The 22,981-nt window shown below is 34.0% G+C and overlaps 2 protein-coding genes across 3 annotated transcripts; one reads left to right on the top strand and one right to left on the bottom strand.

Moving 5' to 3' along the window:
* Positions 1–14,161: 14,161 nt before the first annotated feature.
* LOC144559825 (glycerol-3-phosphate acyltransferase RAM2-like) lies at positions 14,162–18,566 on the top strand. Of its 2 annotated transcripts, XM_078308961.1 has the most exons (5): positions 14,162–14,530; positions 14,973–15,353; positions 17,196–17,483; positions 17,592–17,728; positions 17,980–18,566. In XM_078308961.1, exons 1-5 carry the CDS (start codon positions 14,288–14,290, stop codon positions 18,341–18,343), a joined length of 1,413 nt encoding a protein of 470 aa, XP_078165087.1. In that variant the 5' UTR covers positions 14,162–14,287; the 3' UTR covers positions 18,344–18,566. The 2 variants fall into 2 exon arrangements, with proteins under 2 accessions (XP_078165087.1, XP_078165086.1); XM_078308960.1 differs by having other exon boundaries at positions 17,196–17,728.
* On the bottom strand, positions 18,531–22,139 carry LOC144559826 (putative prolyl 4-hydroxylase 7). The gene is made up of 6 exons (XM_078308962.1): positions 21,844–22,139; positions 21,640–21,744; positions 20,819–20,876; positions 20,568–20,743; positions 19,311–19,371; positions 18,531–19,111 (listed from the first exon to the last, which is right to left on the bottom strand). Exons 1-6 carry the CDS (start codon positions 22,039–22,041, stop codon positions 18,804–18,806), a joined length of 906 nt encoding a protein of 301 aa, XP_078165088.1. The 5' UTR covers positions 22,042–22,139; the 3' UTR covers positions 18,531–18,803.
* Between the last annotated feature and the right edge of the window lie 842 nt (positions 22,140–22,981).

Genomic DNA, 22,981 nt, shown 5'->3' with positions numbered 1-22,981 from the left:
GTTAAAAAAGACGGGAGGGAAATCTATGCGCAAAAGATGAAGTGGCAGAGAAGGAGAAGAGACCAAATAACTTATTAATTATATTTTATATAATCTTAAACTTAATTAATCTCATTTTTTGATTAATTGGATAAATATGTGAGTTATTAGATTTTTAGATGGTAAACATGTAATTATAGAAATTTTGATGGTAAATATGTAATTTCACAGTTTTTGAGTGTTATATATGAAATTCTCCCTATTATAACAGTCGATTGTACTATTTGATGCGGATAACATGTCCTTGAAAAGACATTTTAGAGATTATGTTGGGTGATGTAAGGAGCTTGACCTCACGAAGCTAAGGGAAGAAGGAATTTCACAAGAGAACAACTCAATTGATGGAATTTAAGAAAATTAAATACAAAATTGAAGAATGGTGAGGAAAAATGAAATGGTAAAACACTCAATTTCTCATATATCTCCTTATTGTTTTGGTTACAATGAAAGCCTATTTATAGGCGAAGTTAATAACAGAAGGATCAGAGAAAATAATCAAGAGAAAATTTTGCCAGTGTGGGTCCCTCCATTCAGCAAAACAATGTTCTAACATTCTCGGTTAGGAAATTAAATGCGGATTCTACACTCAGCACTTCATAAGGTTGCCCGAGCGTGTGCCCCAGCTGCCCCTACCTTCCACTTCTCTGATCGCGACCCATTCCGTCTCTGATCGCGACCCGGGTTGTGACAATCCCCCCAGCTTAACCAAAAACCCATCCTTGAGCTTAAATTGATAATCTTTTCCCCTTATTTTGAGGATGCCCGATCCAATGGTGTGCTTATTTGGCCTGGGAGTGCCTCTAACTCTCATTTTGACCTCTCACCCTTGACTGGTCGCCACCCGACCTCTTCTATGCTAAAAACATCCAAAATTAGAGCTCTATGACTGTTCTTCATTAATTCTTCATATATTTCCTCACACATGTTAGCGTCAGCAAACTGCCCTCCAGAGATTAGCTTGATTGGTTTACCCTCGTGCTCTAGCTCGCATGTTCCTTCTTCAAAATCGAAGGTCACTGGCCTTACCTGCTTCATCCACCTAACTCCCAACACCATATCATACCCCTGGATGTCTAGCAACCTGAGATTGGCTATCAAATCATGTCCTTGGAGTTGGAAATTATGAGTGTTGCACACTGAATTGGCTGTCATCCTTCTACCATCTGCTAATCTGACCTTGAGAGGTTTGGTTTTCATAAAGGCTAGCTTCAAAAGGTTGGCAATTTCAAATGTCCAAGAGTACTAAAATGGGAAATTTGCCAATTTTCCCATCAATCTTCATGGTTGTGCTATCTAGGTCATTTTAAGGTTCACATAAAGCAATAGTGGCCTCCTTTTCATGTTCAAAGTTGAATTCAATTGATGCACAACCCATTTGATATTCTTCTCCATCTCCCTTAGCTAGGATTGCATGAATGGCGTGCCTTGTACATTTGTGTCCGAGATAAAACTTCTCTCCACACTTGTAACACAACTCCTTTAATCTCCTTTCTTCCATCAATGCATTTTGATTAGGGGCATAGTGCTTGTTGTTTGAATTAGTAGCATCCCTCTAATTCTTGTAGAATTCTTGGTTGTTTGCATAAATGGGGTTTTGAGAGTAATTGAGGTTTGAATTAAGTTTTCTTGAACTAGTAACTATAGACACCTCTATTTCCCTTGCAATTTGAAAGGCGTCTTCAAGAGATAAAGGATGAAATAATCTAATTTTATTTTGAATATCATCCCTTAAACCACTAAAAAGCTCTCTTTATAAAAAAAAACTTCATTAACAATCCCTAATTGGCACATAAACCTTTCTTTGGCTCTTGAGAAATTCTTGATATATTCCTCAACTCCCTTGCTGTTGGATCTTCCTAAAATCAATCACTGGGTTTGAATTAACCTTGGAGAAGTACTTCATCACTTTTTCAATGAAAATCGGTCATGGTGGATCAGGCTTGGCAATTTTATAACTCTTGTACCATTCCTTTGCATCACCAATGAAATGCATTGCATCCATTCTTACCTTGTACATCTCAGAAGTTTGAAAGACATCAAAATATAAATTACATTCTTCCATCCAATCTGATGGATCATCACCATTAAAGCTTGGCAATTATATTCGAGGTAGATTAAACCTATGACTCTAAAATTGATCATCTTTGTGCCACTGTTCTTGCCTTCTTCTCGACTCTTTTCTGTAATCATCAAAGTTCATTTGTGTTCTTTGTTTTGGGGGCAGTTCTTGGATTGTGAAGATTGAATCTTGGGTCTGGTATTGAATTGGGATTTTGCCATTGATCTCGATGTTTTCTTGAATTTTCTAGCTCATTACCCTAATTAAGGACTGGGATTTGAGGATGTGGGATAGATGCCCCATCTCTGTCAGAATTTCGAGAAGCAGTGTGACTTCCCCGAGCCCCTCCCATTAACTGATTGAAGTTTCGAAACATTTTATCTATCTTCTAATTCATCTCGTCAAACTTCAGATGCAAGCTCACCACTTGATGATTGGTACTTGCCAAATTATGTTGCCAGATCTCCACTCTTTGGTTAATTGACGTCTCTGACTTGTTGAGATGATAGGTCAGTGTTGCAATGTCGAGTGGTAGCTCTTTTGGATTGGAGGAATTGCGTGCATGTCTTCACCTTTGTTGACCTTTTTGAGTTCTTGGTTTGGTGCCTTCCCAGAGTTTTTTTGAACTGCTCTGATACCAGATGTAAGGAGCTTGACCTCACAAAGCTCAGGTAAAAAAGAATTTCACAAGCGAACAACTCAATTGATGGAATTTAAGAAAATTAAATACATAATTGAAGAACAGTGAGGAAAAAACGAAATGATAAAATACTCAATTTCTCATATATCTCCTTATTGTTTTGGTTACAATGAAAGTCTATTTATAGGCGAAGCTAATAACCAAAGGATCAGAGAAAATGTCAATTAATTTTTCGTTCAAATTCTTAATATACAAATTTGAAAGCAATCCAGTTTCAATTAATATTGTTCCGTGCATTACAGAGGTTCTTAGAAGCCCTAGTGATGATTATAATAACTGATACGCCATATTGTCATGTTTGTGGTCTAATTAGTTTCAGATTGGTTCATTTGATGTTTTTTTATTGAGAAATTAATTCTATGTATATTAAAAAATTTAATGCATATATTTAAATTACAAAAATAAAATTATAGATGTATTCTTAATTATTTATGTTGGGTGTGTATCAAATTTGAATTGATTTGAATGACGTTTAGTCTTTTATCAAACAATTTATAATTTTTAACAAACTGAGTGTCAAAATGAATTTAGTATTGCCAAGGTTCCTGAAAACGGTGTCACACGTTTGTAAATTTTTCAGGCGGTATTGATTTCCTGATTTCTCTTTAAATAGGCAGCCTCTTGGTTCTTTTTAATTGATTTGCTAAGTTACCTCTATCATAGATCATAGTTATTCTAGCTATAGATCTCCTTTTAAATTCTTGAGCTTTACTGGATCAAATCCTCCATTCAAGTCTCAAATCCATCATATTAACAAGTAAATTATCTTTTGAGAACCAACCTTTGATTTAGTGACAAAAACAATGTTTTTCGTATGATAGGTCACATGTTCAAAATCTGAAATAAAATAATTATTTGTGAATATTAAATAGTTGGATATCTTGATCTCTAACTTTTACTCAAAAAAGAAAAAGAAAAAAAAAATTAGCTATGTTGTGTGTTCTCAAAGAGCCGACATTTTTATTTTTACCTCATTAAAAAATTATTTTAATAATAATAACCAAAGTTTAGCAAAAGTTTTAAAAATACCCCACCCGTGGAAATTTTCCACGGGCTGGAATTGAAATTCCCTTTTCTTTTTTTTTTAACAAAATTTTTTTTTTGTATTGAAATATTAGAAATGTTTGATATATTTCTTTGAAAATAGATGGAATACAATATAATTTGATTTATTAGAAAGACTGTAACAAATAACCTGGATCAATATTTTTCAGGTCGGATTTTTCGCGGCTGTAAGAAAAATTAATGTATTCCTGTATGTGTTATTGGAAAAAAATAAAAATGCTTAGATTCTGAGTTATTGATCCCGGTTCAAAAGTCACTTCTATGTAATCTAGAAAATATTGTGATCCTTCTAGGACATTTAATTTATAAAAAGTTGTATCTATTTTGAGAATTCTTTTTGAATAATAATTATTAAATAACTTAAAGTTTTTGTTTTTTTTCAAAAATAGATATAACTTTCCATAAATTAAATGTCCTAAAAGGATCACAATATTTTCTAGATTACATAGAAGTGACTTTTGAACCGGGATCAATAACTCAGAATCTAAGCATTTTTATTTTTTTCCAATAACACATACAGAAATATATTAATTTTTCTTACGGCCGCGAAAAATCCGACCTGAAAAATATTAATCCGGGTTATTTGTTACAGTCTTTCTAATAAATCAAATTATATTGTATTCCATCTATTTTCAAAGAAATATATCCAACATTTCTAATATTTCAATACAAAAAAAATTTCTGTTTAAAAAAAAAAAAATGAGAATTTCAATTTCAGCCCGTGGAAGATTTCCACGGGTGGGGTATTTTTAAAACTTTTGCTAAACTTTAGTTATTATTATTAAAAGAATTTTTTAATGGGGTAAAAATAAAAATGTCGGCTCAAAGAGTGTTAAATTTTATATAGGTCTATTGATATTCTCACAGGGTTGATTGTGATTCACTGATCTATATAAGGGATAGTGGATTGATTTTACCCCAGTCGGGTATACCCGCCCGTACCCGCCGGTACCCGCCGCCCGGGGTACCCGTGCCCGAGTTCGGGTATGGGTCGGGTACTCGGGTACGCGGGTACGGGCAAAAACCTGACCGGACCCGTTATTTTGGACCAATACCCGACCATACCCTACCCGAGTTTACCCGTACTCGACTAAACCCGTACCCGACTACCCGTACCCGTATACCCGACCACTGTTCATCCCATTTCAAAATTCAAAAAATCTGATTTCCCCCCCCCCCCCCCAAACCAACAAAAAAAACCAGAAAAAAATAGGAAAAAACCAGAAAAAAAAACAAAAAAAAACCAACAAAAAAACCAGAAAAAAAAACAGCAAAAAAAAAAAAAAAAAAAAAAATACCCGTATCCGCCTTACCCGTCAAGGGTACACGGGTAAGGGTATAGGACGGGTAGGGTATGGGTTTTGAAAATTATACCCGCCATACCCGTACCCGAATACCCTTGTACCCGAGTATACCCGTACCCGAGACGTACCCGTACCCGAGACGGGTATACCCGGGGTACCCGTACCCGCCCGAGTTGCAAACCACTAATAAGGGACAATCGATTCAAGTTGTAATATTTTTTCAAAAATAAAAATATGCACCAAGTGATTGCAGGTCCCTGAAGATATATAAATTTATTTTAATTAATTGGTCACCTAACATTGCTAGACCGAACTTCGTTAACAAGTTTGATTTTTTTTTTTTCCCTGTACTTCGCTTACTTTTTGTTTACGAACTTTTGGTCCATCAAAGCTTGTCTGCCTTTATTATTTTTTCTGTTCTTCCATCAAGTTGCGATTAAGGCAACTATTTCCCTCCCTCTAGGTCGCATACAGGTAGGGGTGGCAACGAACCGAACCGAACCGAACTTACCCTAGGTTTGAGTTTGGTTTGAATTAATTTCGAACCGAACCTGGTTTGATTCGTTTCGAATCGAACCCATTTCGAACCGAACCCATTTCGAACTACACATTTTTCGAATCGAACCCGAATCGAATCACGAACTAAATTATTTTTTAGCAGTCCTAGTTATACCGGTAGTTTATACATTAATTTTTTCTCGCGGGACAATTCACATGGCTTCCTTTTACCGGTATGAACTATGAAATGAGTGTTTTTAAGTTGAAAAATTGTTCATGAAAAAATACATCAGAGACGGCTTTCCTGGTATGAACTATGAGAGACGACCGAAGAGAGAAGAGAGACAGTCATCTAGGCCGGAGAGAGGAGAGACAGTCATCTAGGCCGGAGAGAGGAGTGACAGCTGGAGAGACAGCCAGTCGCCGAGAGCGTCGGCTAGATTTTAGAGCTAGAGGGAGAGTGAGTTAGGGAGAGGTGGAGAGAGAACTAGGTTTGAGATTTGAGAGCGAGGGAGTGTCGGCTAAGTTAAATTATGGCTCTCTATCTTGGATTTTAATTTCATCAGATAAATGGACGGCCGATGTTATTATGAGATTCGAACCATAAAAATGATCGAACCCATTTCGATCGAACCAGGCTAGGTTTGGGTTTGGTTTGAATTAATTCCGAACCGAACCTGGTTTGGTTCGTTTCAATTCGAACCCATTTCGAATTGAATTAAACTCGAATCAAACCCGAATCAAACCCGAATCGAATCACGAACCTCGAATTTTATTGCCAGCCCTACATACAGGGATAACAACTTTATTTTTAGGAAAAAATTTCAGTGTATTCATGCAAACTTTTGAAATAGCTAACATTCTCATAAAAATTTAACTTTCTTATTTTTATCCCCTTTAAATTATTTAACTTTATATTTAATTATTTTAAAAACTGAACTGACCAATATGTCCTTAAACCTTAACTGGAGGTGTCCATTCTAATTGTTTCTTCCTTCTTGTGCGTCTCTCTCATACAACAAAACCAAGATGTTGCTGGAAAGGGGTAATGCGAGGAAAAAATGTTCCTTAATGAAACTAACAAAGATAAAGAGTAAAAGTTCCATCATATTCAATATGTCAAATTTTATCTAATTCGACACCTCTTTCAATTTCTTCTCACCTAAATATTGCACCAAAAGAAAAAATACAAAAAGTGAAACGAGTAAATAATAAAAATGAAACTAAAGGAGACGAATCCAGCTGGAAAGGAGACTGATTTCCTTAGCTCCATTTGCTAATCTCAATTGGCATGACATCGGAGATCTCGTGTTAGTTTATTTTTGCTTGATCTTCACCTGCATCTGGCTCAGGACTTGATGCAATGGCGGTCTCCAGATGAAACAAAATGATTAGAAATGATAGCAATCAAGAGGTGGTTCACATGGGTATTTCTTATTTACTGTAGGTCTAAAATTTAATTATTTTCTTGTCGGAATGTAGCTTAAAATTTAATCCTGTGAGAGCGGGTGTACACAAAAGAATTATCTCAAATTTAATCTTGTGAGCCGTTATGATTAACCTTTAGTTTTAATCACTGGGTGTATATTTACTATTAAGAAATTTGAATGGGGCTGAGAGTGACGGGATGGAGAAAGAAACAATTAGAATGGACACCTCCAGTCAAAGTTCAAGGATATATTGGTCAGTTCAGTTTTTAAAACAATTAAATATAAAGTTAAATAATTCAAAGGGGATAAAAATAAGAAAGTTATATTTTTATGAGAATATTGACTATTTCAAAAGTTTGTATGGGTACACTGAAAATTTTCTCCTTATTTTTATTATTGTTGAAGGTTTCAATACAATCTAATATCTTTTAGTGTTATTTACAATAATTGAACTTGCGACCTCTTCGTAGAGAGACAGGACTCGTGTCACTGCACTAAGTCCGCGATTCTATTATACTCTATTTAAATTGCGATTCTATTTTACTCTTTATCACTTCAATGTTTCAGATTTCAAATGAAAATTCAACGCTTATGATGGTGGAGAACACCATAAGGAAATTTAAAAGGAGAATACCATTGCAGGGAGGGACGGATTCAGGATTTTGATCAGGAGAGGATAATAAAATAGTGAATCGAGTTTAAATAGCTAATTGGATACAAACTCATTAACTAATAAGGTACTATATTAAAACAATGCTCTAATATAATTTATAATTTACAACGCTCTGACTTCTAATTTTCAATGCTCTAACTTTTAATTCTAGTTACCAATCAAAATTCAAAGAATTTGTCATAATTTTAACTCTAAAATCCTAATTACAAATCAGAATTTCAGAGGAGGCAAATAAAATTACAGTGAGGGGGAGTTGGCCCAGTCCTTTAAATTTCAATAAAAATTCAAAATCCAGAGGGGAGATTGTCCCTCCCGATCCTTATTGGCCCACCCATGATTGCAAGCAGAGGTGAAGCCAATCTTTTTGAAAATGAGAGTTAATCATATAAAATTTTCATAATGCGAATGTGAATCAATTTTATCGTATCCGTAGCATTTTACTATAAATTATATAGAAAATCATGTATAAGTACAAAAATAAAAAATAGATATCAATTGAACCCCATTTCTCTTAATTAGTAGCCCCGCTTCTAATTACAAGACTCACTTTTTAAATATATATATCATGGGAGTTGCATGTATGCTAGATTTTTTTTTTTAATTATTATTGGATCTTGTATAATTGTGCTTGAAGGGTGAAAGGCCGTAAAATTTGTTCAATAACAAGTGATCCTCGGATTAAAAATAAATACAATTTTTTGTAGGCTTGTTACTTCATGTGATCTTAAGCCTTAAAAATAGCTTTCAAACTTCAAAAAAGAAAGTTTCTCAAACTAGTATTAGGAAGCGATATTGTTCTTAAAAATGAACTCGAATATCTCCTAGGAATAATGCCTTTCATAAGCTTTTGCGCTATCCTTTTCAAAGATATCAGAGATCATGCTCGCTTTCTTGATGCTTCTCGTGTCTATTTTTCAGTGTCACATAATAAAGTAAAAAAAAAAAATCAAAAGTTAAACTCTAAATGACATATCTAGACTTTCACGTCGCGAGAAATGCATACGTGCATGACAAAAGTTGCATATTCTATTATGAGTTTTTGGTTGAATTATAGTGTAAAAAATAAAATTGCACATGTTTTGTGTTCTTGAATTGAAAATATTTGGACTAATTTCATGAGAATTATTGTAAGGACCGAAGCGAATTTGACTTAAATCAGAATAACGAGGGGCTGTAATGGTAATTTTTTTTTTTTAATTTGTAACAGTTTAAACGATCACACAATCTGTTGCAACGGACTTCCAATCCGCTGTGACAAGTTTGGAAGGCCAAATGTTTTTTCTTCTTCTTTTGCTTGATCGATCCTCTCTCAGTTTCTACACAGCTTGTCTTAAGTTAGAAAAAAAAAGGAGAATTTGTAATAGACTTGGCAAGCCACTGGTTAAAAAACAGTCTTTTTATGAAAATAAAACACTCATGAATCGGACACGTAGAGTACTAGAATGGGTGACCTCTTGGAAAGTCTGTGTTATTAATTTCAATTGAGCTTCATTTCTAACATACTTCAATTTATTTGAAAATAAAGATTTTGAAGAAGAAGATATATATAAGTATGTGAGACAGATCTGAAACCATTTATCTATCTCTAGAAAAAGTGCAATAAGAGAACCGCCGATGTGTATGACAGATTTAAAAATATTTATCTATCTTCACTTCTTTAGCCGACATTTTTAAAAATACTCAATTAACTAAATCTTTTAATAATAATAACTAGATTTAAGCCAAATTAATAAAAATGCCCAAACCGTGAAAATTTTCCACGGTTTGGAATTAAAATTTCAAGCCGTGAAAAATTTTCACGGTTTGGACATTTTTATTAATTTGGCTCAAACCTAGTTATTATTATTAAAAGATTTAGTTAATTGGATATTTTTAAAAATGTCGGCTTCTTTAGTGAAAGAGAGATGCGAAAAAAAAAAAAATCAACGGTATTAAATTGTAGTTACGTTGGAATAGTTTTTTTTTTTTAATTATTCTTATCAACTGTACTTAATTAAGACGTTGTTCGAATAAACGTTTGTGAGTCTGTACAAGATTTTAAAGTTCATTAATTGTGACAAAAACAACTTTAAGATGTTTCCGTATATACGGTATAATTACTTGTTCCCTCTAAGTAAAATTTCATTATTAAGTTTTATTTGTTCCAAACAATTATTAGTAGTAATATATGTAAGTATATTCAGCTGGTAATTGTTGCTAGGATATAATTCACAAGTACTCTAAAATTCAGACAGGTTAAAAGTATTTGTGTAACGCAGAAATGTTCTAATATATTGATTTAAAACATTTTTCTAGACAGACTGATAATTAAATAAACGTAATTTGATTTATAAGTACTGCTAAAGTTCTGAATGTTATCAATGCTATGTTCTCACAATCAGATCTTTTTAATTCTAATTTTAGACATAATGTTAAAAAGAGTGATCTAATGTGCGCGCATATATATATGAGGAGGGTTCAAATGCACCCAAATTTTTGTGCATCCAAATGCATCCTATCTTTCATATCATTTATCTCCGTTTTCAAAGTCAAAACAGTCAATCCGAACCGTTAGATGCGATCTATATATTAAGATATTCTTGGAGACCAAATTTTACATTTTTTGAAATTTTTTTACTATTTATTAAGCCACTTTGAAAATTGCTGATCTAATGGTCCATAAAATGAAAAATCAGCGATTTTCAAAGTGGCTTAATAAATAGTAAAAAAATTTCAAAAAATGTAAAATTTGGTCTCCAAGAACATCTTAATATATAGATCGCATTCAACGGTTCGGATTGACTGTTTTGACTTTGAAAACAGAGATAAAGGATATGAAAGATAGAATGCATTTGGGTGCACAAAAATTTGGGTGCATTTGAACCCTCCTCTCTCTCTCTCTCTCTCTCTCTCTCTATATATATATAGGAGGAATCAAGTTACAACAAGTTACCACAAGTTACCACAACTATTTTCTACATTTTCAAAGTCCAAATCGTCGATCCAAACCGTTAGGTATGATCTCTACAATAAAATGTGCTTGGAGACCAAATTTTACATTTTTTGAAATTTTTTTACTATTTATTAAGATGGGTACAAAAACTAGTCAAATTTAGACCATTGAATTTTGTACCCATCTTAATAAATAGTAAAAAATTCCAAAAAATATAAAATTTGGTTGTGGTAACTTGTTCCCTCCTCATATATATATATATAGAGTAGAACTAGGGTGCTCTTAAGCTCACCAAAGTTTTGGTGAGCTTAACTCTAAAACTCATCAAATCGATTTCAAATGACAAATCCGAACCGTTGAAACCCGCCTACCTTACGTCTGATGCATCTACATGTGAAATTTTTAAACATTCGAATTAATTTAGTATAAAGTCAAGCGGTCAAAATTAGAAGGTTAATAAATTAATTTTAGTGCATTCATTTTTTGAACGTTTTTGACCGCTTGACTTATACTAAATTAATTCGAATGTTTTAAAATTTCACATGTAGATGCATGACACGTAAGGTAGACGGGTTTCAACGGTTCAGATTTGTCATTTGAAATTGATTTGATGAGTTTTAGAGTTAAGCTCACCAAAACTTTGGTAAGCTTAAGAGCACCCTAGTTCTACTCATATATATATATATATATATATATATATGAGTAAAGCTAGGGTGTGATGTGCTCACCAAGAGGGTTTGATGAGCACAACTCCAAAAGTATATCGGATCGACTTCAAATGCCGAATCCAAACCGTTGAAATCCTTGTACTTCATGAGTGATGCATGTACATATAAATTTTTTAAAGTTTCGAGTTTATTTGCTACACGGTCAAGCGGTCAAAGAAATGATAAAAATTGAATATATAAAACAACTTATAAATTAAGTTATAAAAAGTTCCTTTCTTTGACCGCTTGACCGTGTAGCAAATAAACTCGAAACTTTAAAAAATTTATATGTACATGCATCACTCATGAAATACAAGGATTTCAACGGTTTGGATTCGGCGTTTGAAGTCAATCCGATATACTTTTGGAGTTGTGCTCACCAAACCCTCTTGGTGAGCACATCACACCCTAGCTTTACTCTCTCTCTCTCTCTCTCTCTCTCTATATATATATATATATAGAGGTTGGCTAAGATCAAAGTGGTAGTTTCTGAGCTTTGGTGCTACCAATTTGTTTTTCAATTTTCAAAGTTCAAAATGTCGATCCGAACGTTCAAGTTTATCTCTATATTAAAATGTGCTTGGAGACCAAATTTTATATTTTTCTGAATTTTTTTACTATTTATTAAGCAACGGTGGCTTCTGATTTTACTTTTTTGTTAAACCACCGTTGGATCAGCGATTTTCAAAGTGGCTTAATAAATAGTAAAAAAATTCAGAAAAATATAAAATTTGGCCTCCAAGCACATTTTAATATAGAGATCGCATCTAATGGTTTGGATCGATCATTTGGACTTTAAAAAAAATTGAAAAACGACTTGGTTGCATGGGAACCGTGGTGTAAACGTTTTGATATTAGCCAACCTATATATATATATAGAGAGTTAGGCTGGGGTGCTATGGATAGCATAGTGGCCTCTATGCTACGGCTCAATATTCGAGTTTTCAAAATCCAAACGGTCGATCTGAACCGTTCATCTTATTCTCCATATTAATATCTGCTTGGAGACCAAATTTTATAATTTTCTGAATTTTTTTACTATTTATTAAGCCACTTTGAAAATCGCTAATCCAACGGTTTTACTGTTTTGTGCAGCCACCGTTGGATCAACAATTTTGTAAAATACTTAATAAATAGTAAAAAAATTCAGAAAAATGTAAAATTTGGTCTCCAAGCAGATATTAATATGGAGAATAAGATGAACGGTTTGGATCGACCGTTTGGATTTTGAAAACTCGAATATTGAGCCGTAGCATAGAGGCCACTATGCTATCCATAACACCCCAGCCTAACTCTATATATATATATATATATGAGGAGGGATCCAATTACACCTTTTTTTGTGACATCGAATTACACTCTCGATTTACAAAGTTTTCAAAATTCAAATAGTCGATCCAAACCATTCAACATAATGGATATATTAAAATGTGCTAGCAGACCAAATTTTATATATTTTTTTGAATTTTTTTACTATTTATTAAGTATTTAACAAAATCGCTATATCCAGACCATTGAATTTTTGTACCCATCTTAATAAATAGTAAAAATATTCAAAAAAAATGTAAAATTTGATCTGAAAGCACATTTTAATATATCTATCATGTTGAACGGTTTGGATTTTAAAAATGTAAGGTGTAATCCGGTGTCACCAAACTCCCGTCTCTCTCTCTATATGTGTGTGTGTGTGTGTGTGTGTAGAGTAAGGCTACCATACATTACAATGCATAGGCATTTTTGTACATTAAACTATAAATCACCGGATTCAAAGTCCAAATAACCGATCCAAATCGTTCATCTTGTTCTCCATATTAATATGTGTTTGGAGACCAAATTTTATATTTTTTGGAAATTTTTTACTGTTTTTTTTTAGATTTATTGAAAATCGTTGTTTTCCGACAAATCTGGACCATAAAAAATAATGATTTTCAATAAATCTAAAAAAATAGTAAAAAATTTCCAAAAAATATAAAATTTGATCTCCAAACACATATTAATATGGAGAACAAGATGAACGGTTTGGATCGATTATTTGAACTTTGAATCCGGTGATTTATAATCCAATGTATAAAAATGCCTATTCATTGCAAGCCTTACTATCTCTCTCTCTCTGTATATATATATATATATATATATATAGAGATCGGCGTTCCATAATAATTGCAAATTCTATTTATCACTAAATCTAAATTACAAAACAAGACATGATTATCATTGATTTTGTTATGTATGCATATGCAAATCAATATATTTATATATACAATATATATATATAATTAAAAGCCAAAAATCAATAGTTCTTGTAATGAATTTGTCTTGTATAAAATAAAAATAAAAATAATATTCATTGATAATGGATGTTTAGAAATGCATGCAGGTTAATTTCGTTGTCTTTCATAAATAGAATCGGATGGCAGTTATACCTTTCTCAAAAAATAAAATTAGGGAAAGGACGGATTATTTATGTTGCAAGGGTGGCAGGTTGATGCTGATGTTGCTGCTCCATTTTAAATTTCAGTACATGCATGATGCATTGATTTTAACTAAACCGTTATGGGAAGCATGCATATATATATCTGAATTGTGTCAAAGAAAACTTGAATAATCTAATATCAAATTAATCAACAAAACCCTTTTATGCTTCTTTGGGTTAGTTACCCAAGGATCTTTGAAACCAAATTTAATCAAGAAACCCCGTCAACCATATTACACAACTAATTCCATAAATTATGTGCATCCCCTCTTCTGTTTTAATCTTCTACTTTTTACCGACCTACCTTTAATTTTAATTATTCTTCCACTGATATCCTATACTTTGCTTATATATACACACACCTCCACCAAGCACACTCGGAACTAGTAATTAGAACCTAAGAAAATATGGGTCAAATAGTTTACTACGATCCCTTTCCTACCATCGAGAAATGCTCGTCAAATGGTCGAGAAAACCAGACGGTGATTGCTGACATGGACGGGACGCTGCTCCGTGACCGTAGCTTATTTCCGTACTTTGCACTGCTGGCATTTGAAGCCGGTGGTGTCCTTCGTCTCCTCTTCCTGCTTCTTCTATCTCCTATAGCAGGCCTACTGTACTGTTTCGTCTCTGAGGCTGCTGGTATCCGAGTAGGTCATTACATGCCATTAATCATTTTTCTGGTATATTTTTTCCATCACGAAACAGAGTTCTGATTGTTCCTGCACTTCATCAATAAAAGTTTTCTATATGGTAAACATCTGCTTAATCTAATGGAGAGGTTTGTTCCATACGTGCTGTGCTTCTCCTTTCGGTATTGTAACTAATTAATCCAAAAGCTGGATCCAATATTGGCAAGAAGATATTCGAATTAATTATATTGTAGATTTTTATGTCTATCATCTTATAAGATTTTCTGGATGTTGAGTGAAGGAAAAAAGGAGGTGCATTTTATTCTTCCAATATAACATAATTAAAAAGAATCCATATAACCTTTTTATCTTATTTTGTACGAGTAATTATATATGAAGGTAATTTTATTTTCAAGGAAATTATAATTAATGTGTACTTCATCTACAAAACTTTAAAAAGGTGCTCATATTTGCTACGGTTGTCGGCATGCGAGTAACTGAAGTGGAGTCCGTGGCACGAGCTGTGCTACCAAAATTCTACGCCACAGATATCCACCCAGAGACATGGCGTGTATTCTCAGCCTTTGGCCGACGTTGTGTTATCACAAGGAAGCCTAGAATCATGGCGGAGCCCTTCCTAAAGGAGTACTTGGGGGTTGACAATGTCATAGGTACGGAAATTTGTATGTGGCGGGATCGGGCCACTGGACTTGTTTCTAGGCCAGGAGTGCTTGTTGAAGATAACAAGGCAGATGCACTGAGGAAAGCGTTCGGGGAAAAGATGCCGGAGATCGGGTTGGGTAGCATGGAAACAGATTATCCGTTTATGAAGCTGTGTCAGGTTTGCCTTCTTGTGTTCTACCTATATTAATTTGTGTTTCTTGTTAATTATTGTTGATATGGGATTGGGAGCTAGACAATGAAGATTTTCAAAGTATATATGAATCCCCATATCGCTGGTCTCCTATGAGTCTATGACAATAGTTATTCTTAGCCATCCGGTCAAAAAATAGGGAAAAAAAATATCCATATTACCTTTGATTAAAAAGTTTTTATTTTTATTTATTTAAGATAGATCTTAATATATAGAGACTAGAGGGTTGCACTCGTCAAAATTTTCGTTAATATATCATGCGTTAGAAGGAGCGTAAGTCCGTATATAATCAATAAATGTCAAAATGGTGAATCAACCTTACAAAACTCTCTTAATTTGCATATGAAAGATTCATTAAGAAATTTTAATAGTGTGTAGCGCAGTTTGTCAATGGCAAGGATCAAACTTTCGCCATTGGTTATTTTTATGTGCTCTGAACCGTTCGATTTCCATCAGATTATGACATCCAGCTGCCATTTCCTAATATATCAGCCAGTGTACCTAAGAGTCATTAGAATACAGACAGGTTCACGGTTACGCTATATATTAAGAAACAATATTTTTAACACAAATTTGCATTTTGGTCTCTTTATTTCCAAATTAAGTCCTAGATCTCGTAATTATTATTGATTTGTATTGAAATGGTTATATCTTTTTCATAGATAAAAATAGATGTAAATTAATGTCTCATGATCATGACATAAATGCAAATATTATTTTTAGTGGATTTATAATGACATAAGATGGGTGCTAGTACCAATTTAATTAATATGTAATGTCGTAGTGATAGACTGATAGGGACAAAGTATAGAGGGAAAAGTATAGAGGGACTTGATAGGGACAAATAACAAAGTTTAGTGATTTAAAAGAGACAAATCAAACTTGAGTGACCAATTCGTGACAAATAACAAAGTTTAGTGACCTCCAGCGAAATTTACCCTATTATTTACAATGCTTTAATAACGCAAAGATGGATGATCAATCTGGCGCTTTAAACACCACAGTACCTTCTGAAAATATTGCTATATAAGAAACTTAAAAAATAAATTGACCAAATAATACCTTTTGAAACTTTAAAGAACAAAACTAAAACAACTGATACTTAAAGGACGATTTGTAATTTACCCAACTGATTACTGATCAGTAGTCAGTAGAATCTAGATATTTCTATTTTATTTATTTTTAAACATATATTAAAATAGATGGAAATTCGGAGGAGTGTTGAAGTTGTAAATTAATTGGAGGATGAAGTATAAAGCCTTGGTTAAATACTCCATCACAAAATTACCGCTATCACTTTAAGAATATGGCATTTACAGAGAAAATACAAATAGTGTGAGCACCATTATAATTTGTAAGAGACACGAAATATAGGTAGGTGTTTCAGTTTGTGTGTTTGTTACAAAGCTAAAAGAAGCTGAATTATTTGGTGATTACTTTAGTAGGATAACTAAACGCTTAAGGTAATCTGGGGGGAGGGGGTGGAATACCTTCAAAAAAATGCAATAAAGCATAAATATCCAAGAATTTACTATAGTAGTGTTACTTGGCTACAGTTAGTTACCTTGGCTTGTGGACCTCAAACTGTTCTTGTCGCCTTTGTAAGAGTGACTTGTCAGCACAATCAACATTCATTATATTCTTAATTCTCTCTAACGATAATAGTATACAATTAATTTATTGGTGCAACCACTGATCCATAGGAAAATAATTGGACTTGTGTCCCACAAAATTAAATTTGAATGAGATTACTTAATTACTTGATAAAAAACTTAAATTCGGTTTGAGTTAACTTCATGTTATTTACAGGAAGCGTATGTAGTCTCGCAGAAGAATGTGAAACCCCTAAATAGGCACCGGCTTCCAAAACCAATAGTTTTCCATGACAGTCGACTGGTCCAACAGCCGACGCCACTAACTGCCCTGTTCATCGTCCTCTGGATTCCATTTGGTTTTATCTTGGCATGTTTGCGTATAGCTGCCGGTTCACTTCTTCCCATGCCATGGGTTCGTAATGCCTTCTGGGCCCTTGGAGTACGTGTAATTGTCAAGGGGACACCGCCACCGCCAGCTCAACAGTCAGCAAATCAATCTGGTGTTCTCTTTGTCTGCTCTCATCGTACATTGCTTGATCCGATATTCTTGTCTGTGGCATTGGGACGGCCTATAGCTGCTGTCACCTATTCATTGTCTTGTTTGTCGGAGTTCCTGTCACCAATCAAGACTGTTAGGTTGACACGTGACCGGTCGAAAGATGCAGTTATGATCAAGGAGTTGCTTAGAGAGGGGGATCTCGTGATCTGCCCCGAAGGGACTACATGCCGCGAACCATTTTTGTTGAGGTATGTTTGCAAAAGTACATGCCCTAATCATACTATATTAATTTTGAGCTCATACAAATATCCGCTCAACTAAATTTATAACATGGGACAATAAGCAAACAATGTAGCTATTTGAAATACGAAAAACAGAGGAAAAAAAAAAGTAATGGAGCTATTTGAAAGAAACACTGGTTCCTTCATCAGGGTTAATTAGGGGGTAATATTAGACCTTCACAAATATTAATAATTCTTTTCTTGTTTGTTAAAACAAGATTTTCCTCGTTGTTTGCGGAGCTCACTGATCAGATTGTACCAGTGGCGATGGAGAACCACATGACTATGTTCCATGGTACAACTGCAACAGGATGGAAAGGAATGGACCCATTTTACTTCTTCATGAACCCGAGCCCCATTTATGAGGTCACCTACTTGAACAAGTTACCAGCAAAGTTGACATGCACTGGTGGCAAGTCGAGCCATGAAGTGGCAAACTACATTCAAAGAATTATTGCCTCCACCTTATCTTATGAGTGCACCACCTTAACAAGGACAGACAAGTACAGAGCTCTTGCAGGGAATGACGGGGCTGTGGCTTCTAAGCCCAAGGTTGCAAAGAGAAAAATCATGGGTTGCTAAAATTTCTAGACATGCCGGTACAAGTGTTGCAAAGATGTGAAAACTGTAACATATTTCAGAATTTTCTTTACTAGTTTGGGTTATTTGGATTCAGAATGAGAAAACTTTTGTATCATACACAGGTGTTGGTCCTTGAGGGCATTGACCGAAAGGAAAATCATGCCTCCTAAGTCATAACCATTGTAACTTTTGAGAGTAAATATGGACTTGTTATTAATTTGATCCGCTGATATTACACATTAGCATCTACTCATATGCAAAGTGCCCAGATTTAATTACCAAGACCACAAGTCAAAACCTCGTGCAATTTCAGGTCTATCTATCAGCCCCAAAAGGAAAAATAAAAGAGTACACTGCACAAGTAACACAAACCTCTCTACTTAGAAAGTCTTCAGACTGAACTAAAACCACAAAGAACCTCTCAATCTTATCTACATGTATGCAATGACACCCCACATCACTACTGAGAGCAAGCACCACAACTTTTCTTGCAAAAACCTGGAGATTTTTTATTCCCAACCATATAATTTGGGTTCTTTGCACACTCTCCGACTGCAGCCCACTGTGCGCACTGTTCATTCTGGTCCTCACACCCATCAGCTGACTGTTGCGGCATGACCCGGTCAAAGGACCTGACGTGGATCCATTTTGTGGCGGACCATTTTTCTCCCTTTACAACAGGACAGCTCCCATGTAAACTGCTTTCATCTGTGGTTGCGTCAGGGTGTAGACTGAAGAATAGGAGGGCGTCACCCTTTCTGGGTTTCACTGTGCATCCAGTTTATAAAGATAGTTGTTACAAATACTGACCCCTTCATTTCAAGTTTAATGTGGTTTTGGTTTTCTCTTTTTGGCAATTGTTTTGTCTTTTCAGGGCATTACTTGGCCACCATTTTATTTTGAAGTTCTTTATGTAACTTATGATCACCAGTGCTTACTAATAGTTGCATAATATTAACACAAGTACCTGAATAACCATTTTTCGCACAATCAGACCACGTGTCATCCTTTGGCTGGGAAAGTTTTCCCTAAAAAAAAATTATGCAAAGTAATTTCAGTCACCACGAAGTGTCACCTGAATATAAATAAAAAGGAATTGATATTTGTTCAAGAAAGTTGTTATATGTCAAAGAAGCCCAGGGAAGGAAGTTAAAGTTATTCACATGGTCTTTCAAGGGGCTCACTTTACTCATATATATTGTTTGAAGTCAGGAAAGGACGTTAAAATAAATAACTTTCAATGGTGAGGCCATGGTACCATGCATAGCACGGGATTGATCCACACTAAGGATCAATATTTTCATTTTTTTAAGTTTAAATAGTTGATTTGAATCATTCCACATTATTTCCATATGAAAATGTACTTGCGGACTAAATTTTACATTTTTTAAAATTTTCTTACTACTTTTTTTAGACAAGTAGAAAATCACTTGATCTAAAGATATTAAAAAACTGTGATTTTCTACCTGTCTAAAAATATAGTAAAAAAATTCTAAAAAATGTAAAATATGGTTTCAAGTTAGGGGTGTCAATGGCACCCGTTTACCCAACCCGTATCATATCCGAAAACACGGGTAAGGGTAATTTTTTTTTTCTGTTAGCTAATCGGGTACGGGTAAGGGTAATGATTTTTTTTCGTTATATTACCCGTTTTCGTATAAGATGATTTTAAAAAAAAATTATATATATAGATATATATTTGTATGAAGTGATACATGATACAATAAAATTTTGTATTTTATTAAATTTTCATAATAAAAATTAGTTGTATTCATTATTTTTTTTCTTATTTTGAAAAATATTTTATCGAAAGCACAAATCAAAATGTTAATGACACTTTTTTATCCGTTTACCCAACCCGTACTGTATTCGAAAAAACGGGTAAGGGTAAAGATATTTTTTTGTTATCATAACAGGTACGGATATGAAAATATCTCCACCCGACCCGTATCGTACCCGTTGATACCCCTATTTCAAGTACATTTTCATATGGAGTTCATAGCGAATGGTTCAGATCGATTGTTTGGACTTTGAAAATGGAGATATTGATCCATAGTATGGACCAATATGCGATATGCATAGTACCATAGCCTCACTCAATTTCCAATGGTTGAAAACTTACTAGACAACCCAATGGACAACTTATAAATGACCCAATATACTCTCAACCTTTCAGGTTACATGTTAGGAAACTTTCCAAGAGGGAAGAAGGAAGCAAACAAACCTCAGAATTAGGAAAAATGGTCTCTCCACCTTTCTCGATATTAGACAGGTACATTAGTACAGTCGCAATTCTATGGCCACCAAGTGCCTGATTATTCTTGTCGTGAAAATAATCAAAATGTGGTTCATACTTTTCGCCATTCTCATAATGCAATATTTGAATTGACTCCCCATTCTCTGAAAAACGTAAAAAAAACATAAGATAAGGATATCACTAACAGATCTAAGGCAGATCAAAAAAGAGGGTTTTACCTTCTGGTATGAAAGTCCAGGTTGATATCCTTTGCTCTATTGCAGCCACGACATCATCCTTAGAAATAAAAAGAAAAATTATGATGAGTTACAACTTGAAGAGAAGTTCAAGAATTGCAAATTACTAAAAAATTCACCCTCTCATGCTATGATACCATGATCAATACCTTAAATATAATTAAGACTAAGCTGCCTGTAGCTACTGAAGTCTAGATTTAAACTTTTAGAAGTAAAACAGATTGGTTCAAGTGAGCGTGAAGAAATAAATGCAACTTGTATTCCATTAACTTAATAAACAATGCAAAGTAACTATCGCAAAATTACTTCATCACCAGAACCATTCCAAAATTCATACCAAATGGTAAAAGTTGGTACTACCATGTGATGATAATGGTAAGCTAACAGTAATTATGGCCGAGTGTGGCCCATTGGTTCTAATATATCACCTAACATGTCATGGACCACTTCTGCCACAACTGGAATTTACAAAGAAAAATAACTAGGACTAGGAGCTTGAAGTTTTTGTGATTGCCAAAGAAAGATTTATCCAAAGGAAAGCAAAGTTTATGTAATTATTTTCAGGAAAGTATGGAAACAGCTCACACATTATAAAATTGAAACACAATTCCCATATGAGATAACTAGATCAACTTAAAGCACTTTATTTTACATATGATTCATAGTTCAACTACTATAATTATATTTTTGAACTTTTACAATAGAGTGAGCATACAATGGTACTACAGCTAAATGGCATACTCCCCCAAAATCCCAATAAACAATTTGAGTTATCCAAAATTATGTTTAATTGATTTCATTACCTGATGCTTCTCTAAGAACATTCCAGAGCTGGTTCTGACCTCACTTGCAACACTCTTCCCCGATTCATTATCGGCGACCATTGATTTCTCCAGCTTATCCTTCGCCTTTGATCGATAGTTTAACAAAACAAAAAGAAATTAACACCTGACCTCGACCTATTACGCAGGTAGAATGAATATAACCGGAATTCAAATTTCACTAACCAGGGTAATGAGGTGATCGCACTCATCATCAGAGAGGAATCCCTTGTAGAGAAAAGCGCGAGGATTCCATGAGAGCTGGGTCACTCGCGTGGGGTTGAACACCGCACGTGTAAACTTGGCGTCGGATCTGGGGAGGGCGAAGGAGATTAAGAACAGAATAGAGAGGAAAAGAAGAGAACTGTCCGAGAAGGAAGCCATTGCTGAGACTGGAGAGGGAGGGAGGGAGGGAGAGAGAGAAGAGACTTCAATTCATCGATTTAGCGATGTGTCAAAAACGACGAATCTAGATCTTTCATTAACCGAGCCCGTATATCAGTAACGGGTGGACTCGGTCGGATTTATTCAGTTTTGTAATGGATCTCTGATAGTGTGAGTTACCACATTTTTAATTTATGATTAATCATTGTAACGAAGAAGCTTCTAACTTGTATATTTAAAAAATAATAATTACTATTAATAATTAAAAAAAAAAAAACATAAACCAGCCATGGCGGATCCAGAAAATTCGAGCGGGGACAAGAAAATAACAAATTATTTTTAAATAACTAATTGGGTTCAAACTAATTAGTTAATTCTAATAAATATAAATTTGAAACTTAATTTGTATCTATGGTCATAAAGAATTCAAGTAAATTACGGCTTTGGACTTTTCAGAGGACTCAAAATTATTTTTAGTAGACAAATTTTGCGAGCATGTATGTCTTCTACAAAATTTTAAAATTACAGTTGGATATTAATTGTTATATTTTTCAAAATCTATAAACAATATATTTTTTTTATTTTGTAGTGTATTCTGTATTTTAGTCAATAGAATTTAAGTTCAATATTTCTCTAGCTGGGTTGCGACACAACCAAAAAAAATAGAGAGTCTTGTATATTATACATTTTTATTGAAAAAAAAAGATTAAATAAAAACTGGAGGTCAAACTATCTAACTATTCAATATCTATGTTATTACAATAAATAATTTCTCTCATTCATATTTTAAATTCATTACCTCACACATCACAGTATTATAATATATTGAATGACACATCACATTATTAGACTTGAAGCAATGCAAGATGTTTCGCTGATTCTTTTTTAGGTAGGTAATGTATCATTATTTTTGTATCATAATTATATTTTGTATTTTTAT

The sequence above is a fragment of the Carex rostrata genome, chromosome 9 (assembly GCF_964058835.1).
Source record: "Carex rostrata chromosome 9, lpCarRost1.2, whole genome shotgun sequence".
NCBI lineage: Eukaryota > Viridiplantae > Streptophyta > Magnoliopsida > Poales > Cyperaceae > Carex > Carex rostrata.
The sequence above is the reverse complement of the archived record's forward strand: the minus strand, read 5'-3'. Positions and strand labels throughout refer to the sequence as shown.

Bases quoted from the DNA above. Each gene is read 5' to 3' on its own strand.
- LOC144559825 (XM_078308960.1), top strand. From the start codon at position 14,288: ATGGGTCAAATAGTTTACTACGATCCCTTTCCTACCATCGAGAAATGC. The intron at 14,531-14,972 runs GTAGGTCATTAC...AACTTTAAAAAG, and splicing joins CTGAGGCTGCTGGTATCCGA to GTGCTCATATTTGCTACGGT. The intron at 15,354-17,195 runs GTTTGCCTTCTT...TGTTATTTACAG, and splicing joins CGTTTATGAAGCTGTGTCAG to GAAGCGTATGTAGTCTCGCA.
- LOC144559826 (XM_078308962.1), bottom strand. From the start codon at position 22,041: ATGGCTTCCTTCTCGGACAGTTCTCTTCTTTTCCTCTCTATTCTGTTC. The intron at 19,372-20,567 runs GTTTGTTTGCTT...ATTTTTTTTTAG, and splicing joins CCATTTTTCCTAATTCTGAG to GGAAAACTTTCCCAGCCAAA. The intron at 19,112-19,310 runs GTACTTGTGTTA...CTGGATGCACAG, and splicing joins TGCGAAAAATGGTTATTCAG to TGAAACCCAGAAAGGGTGAC.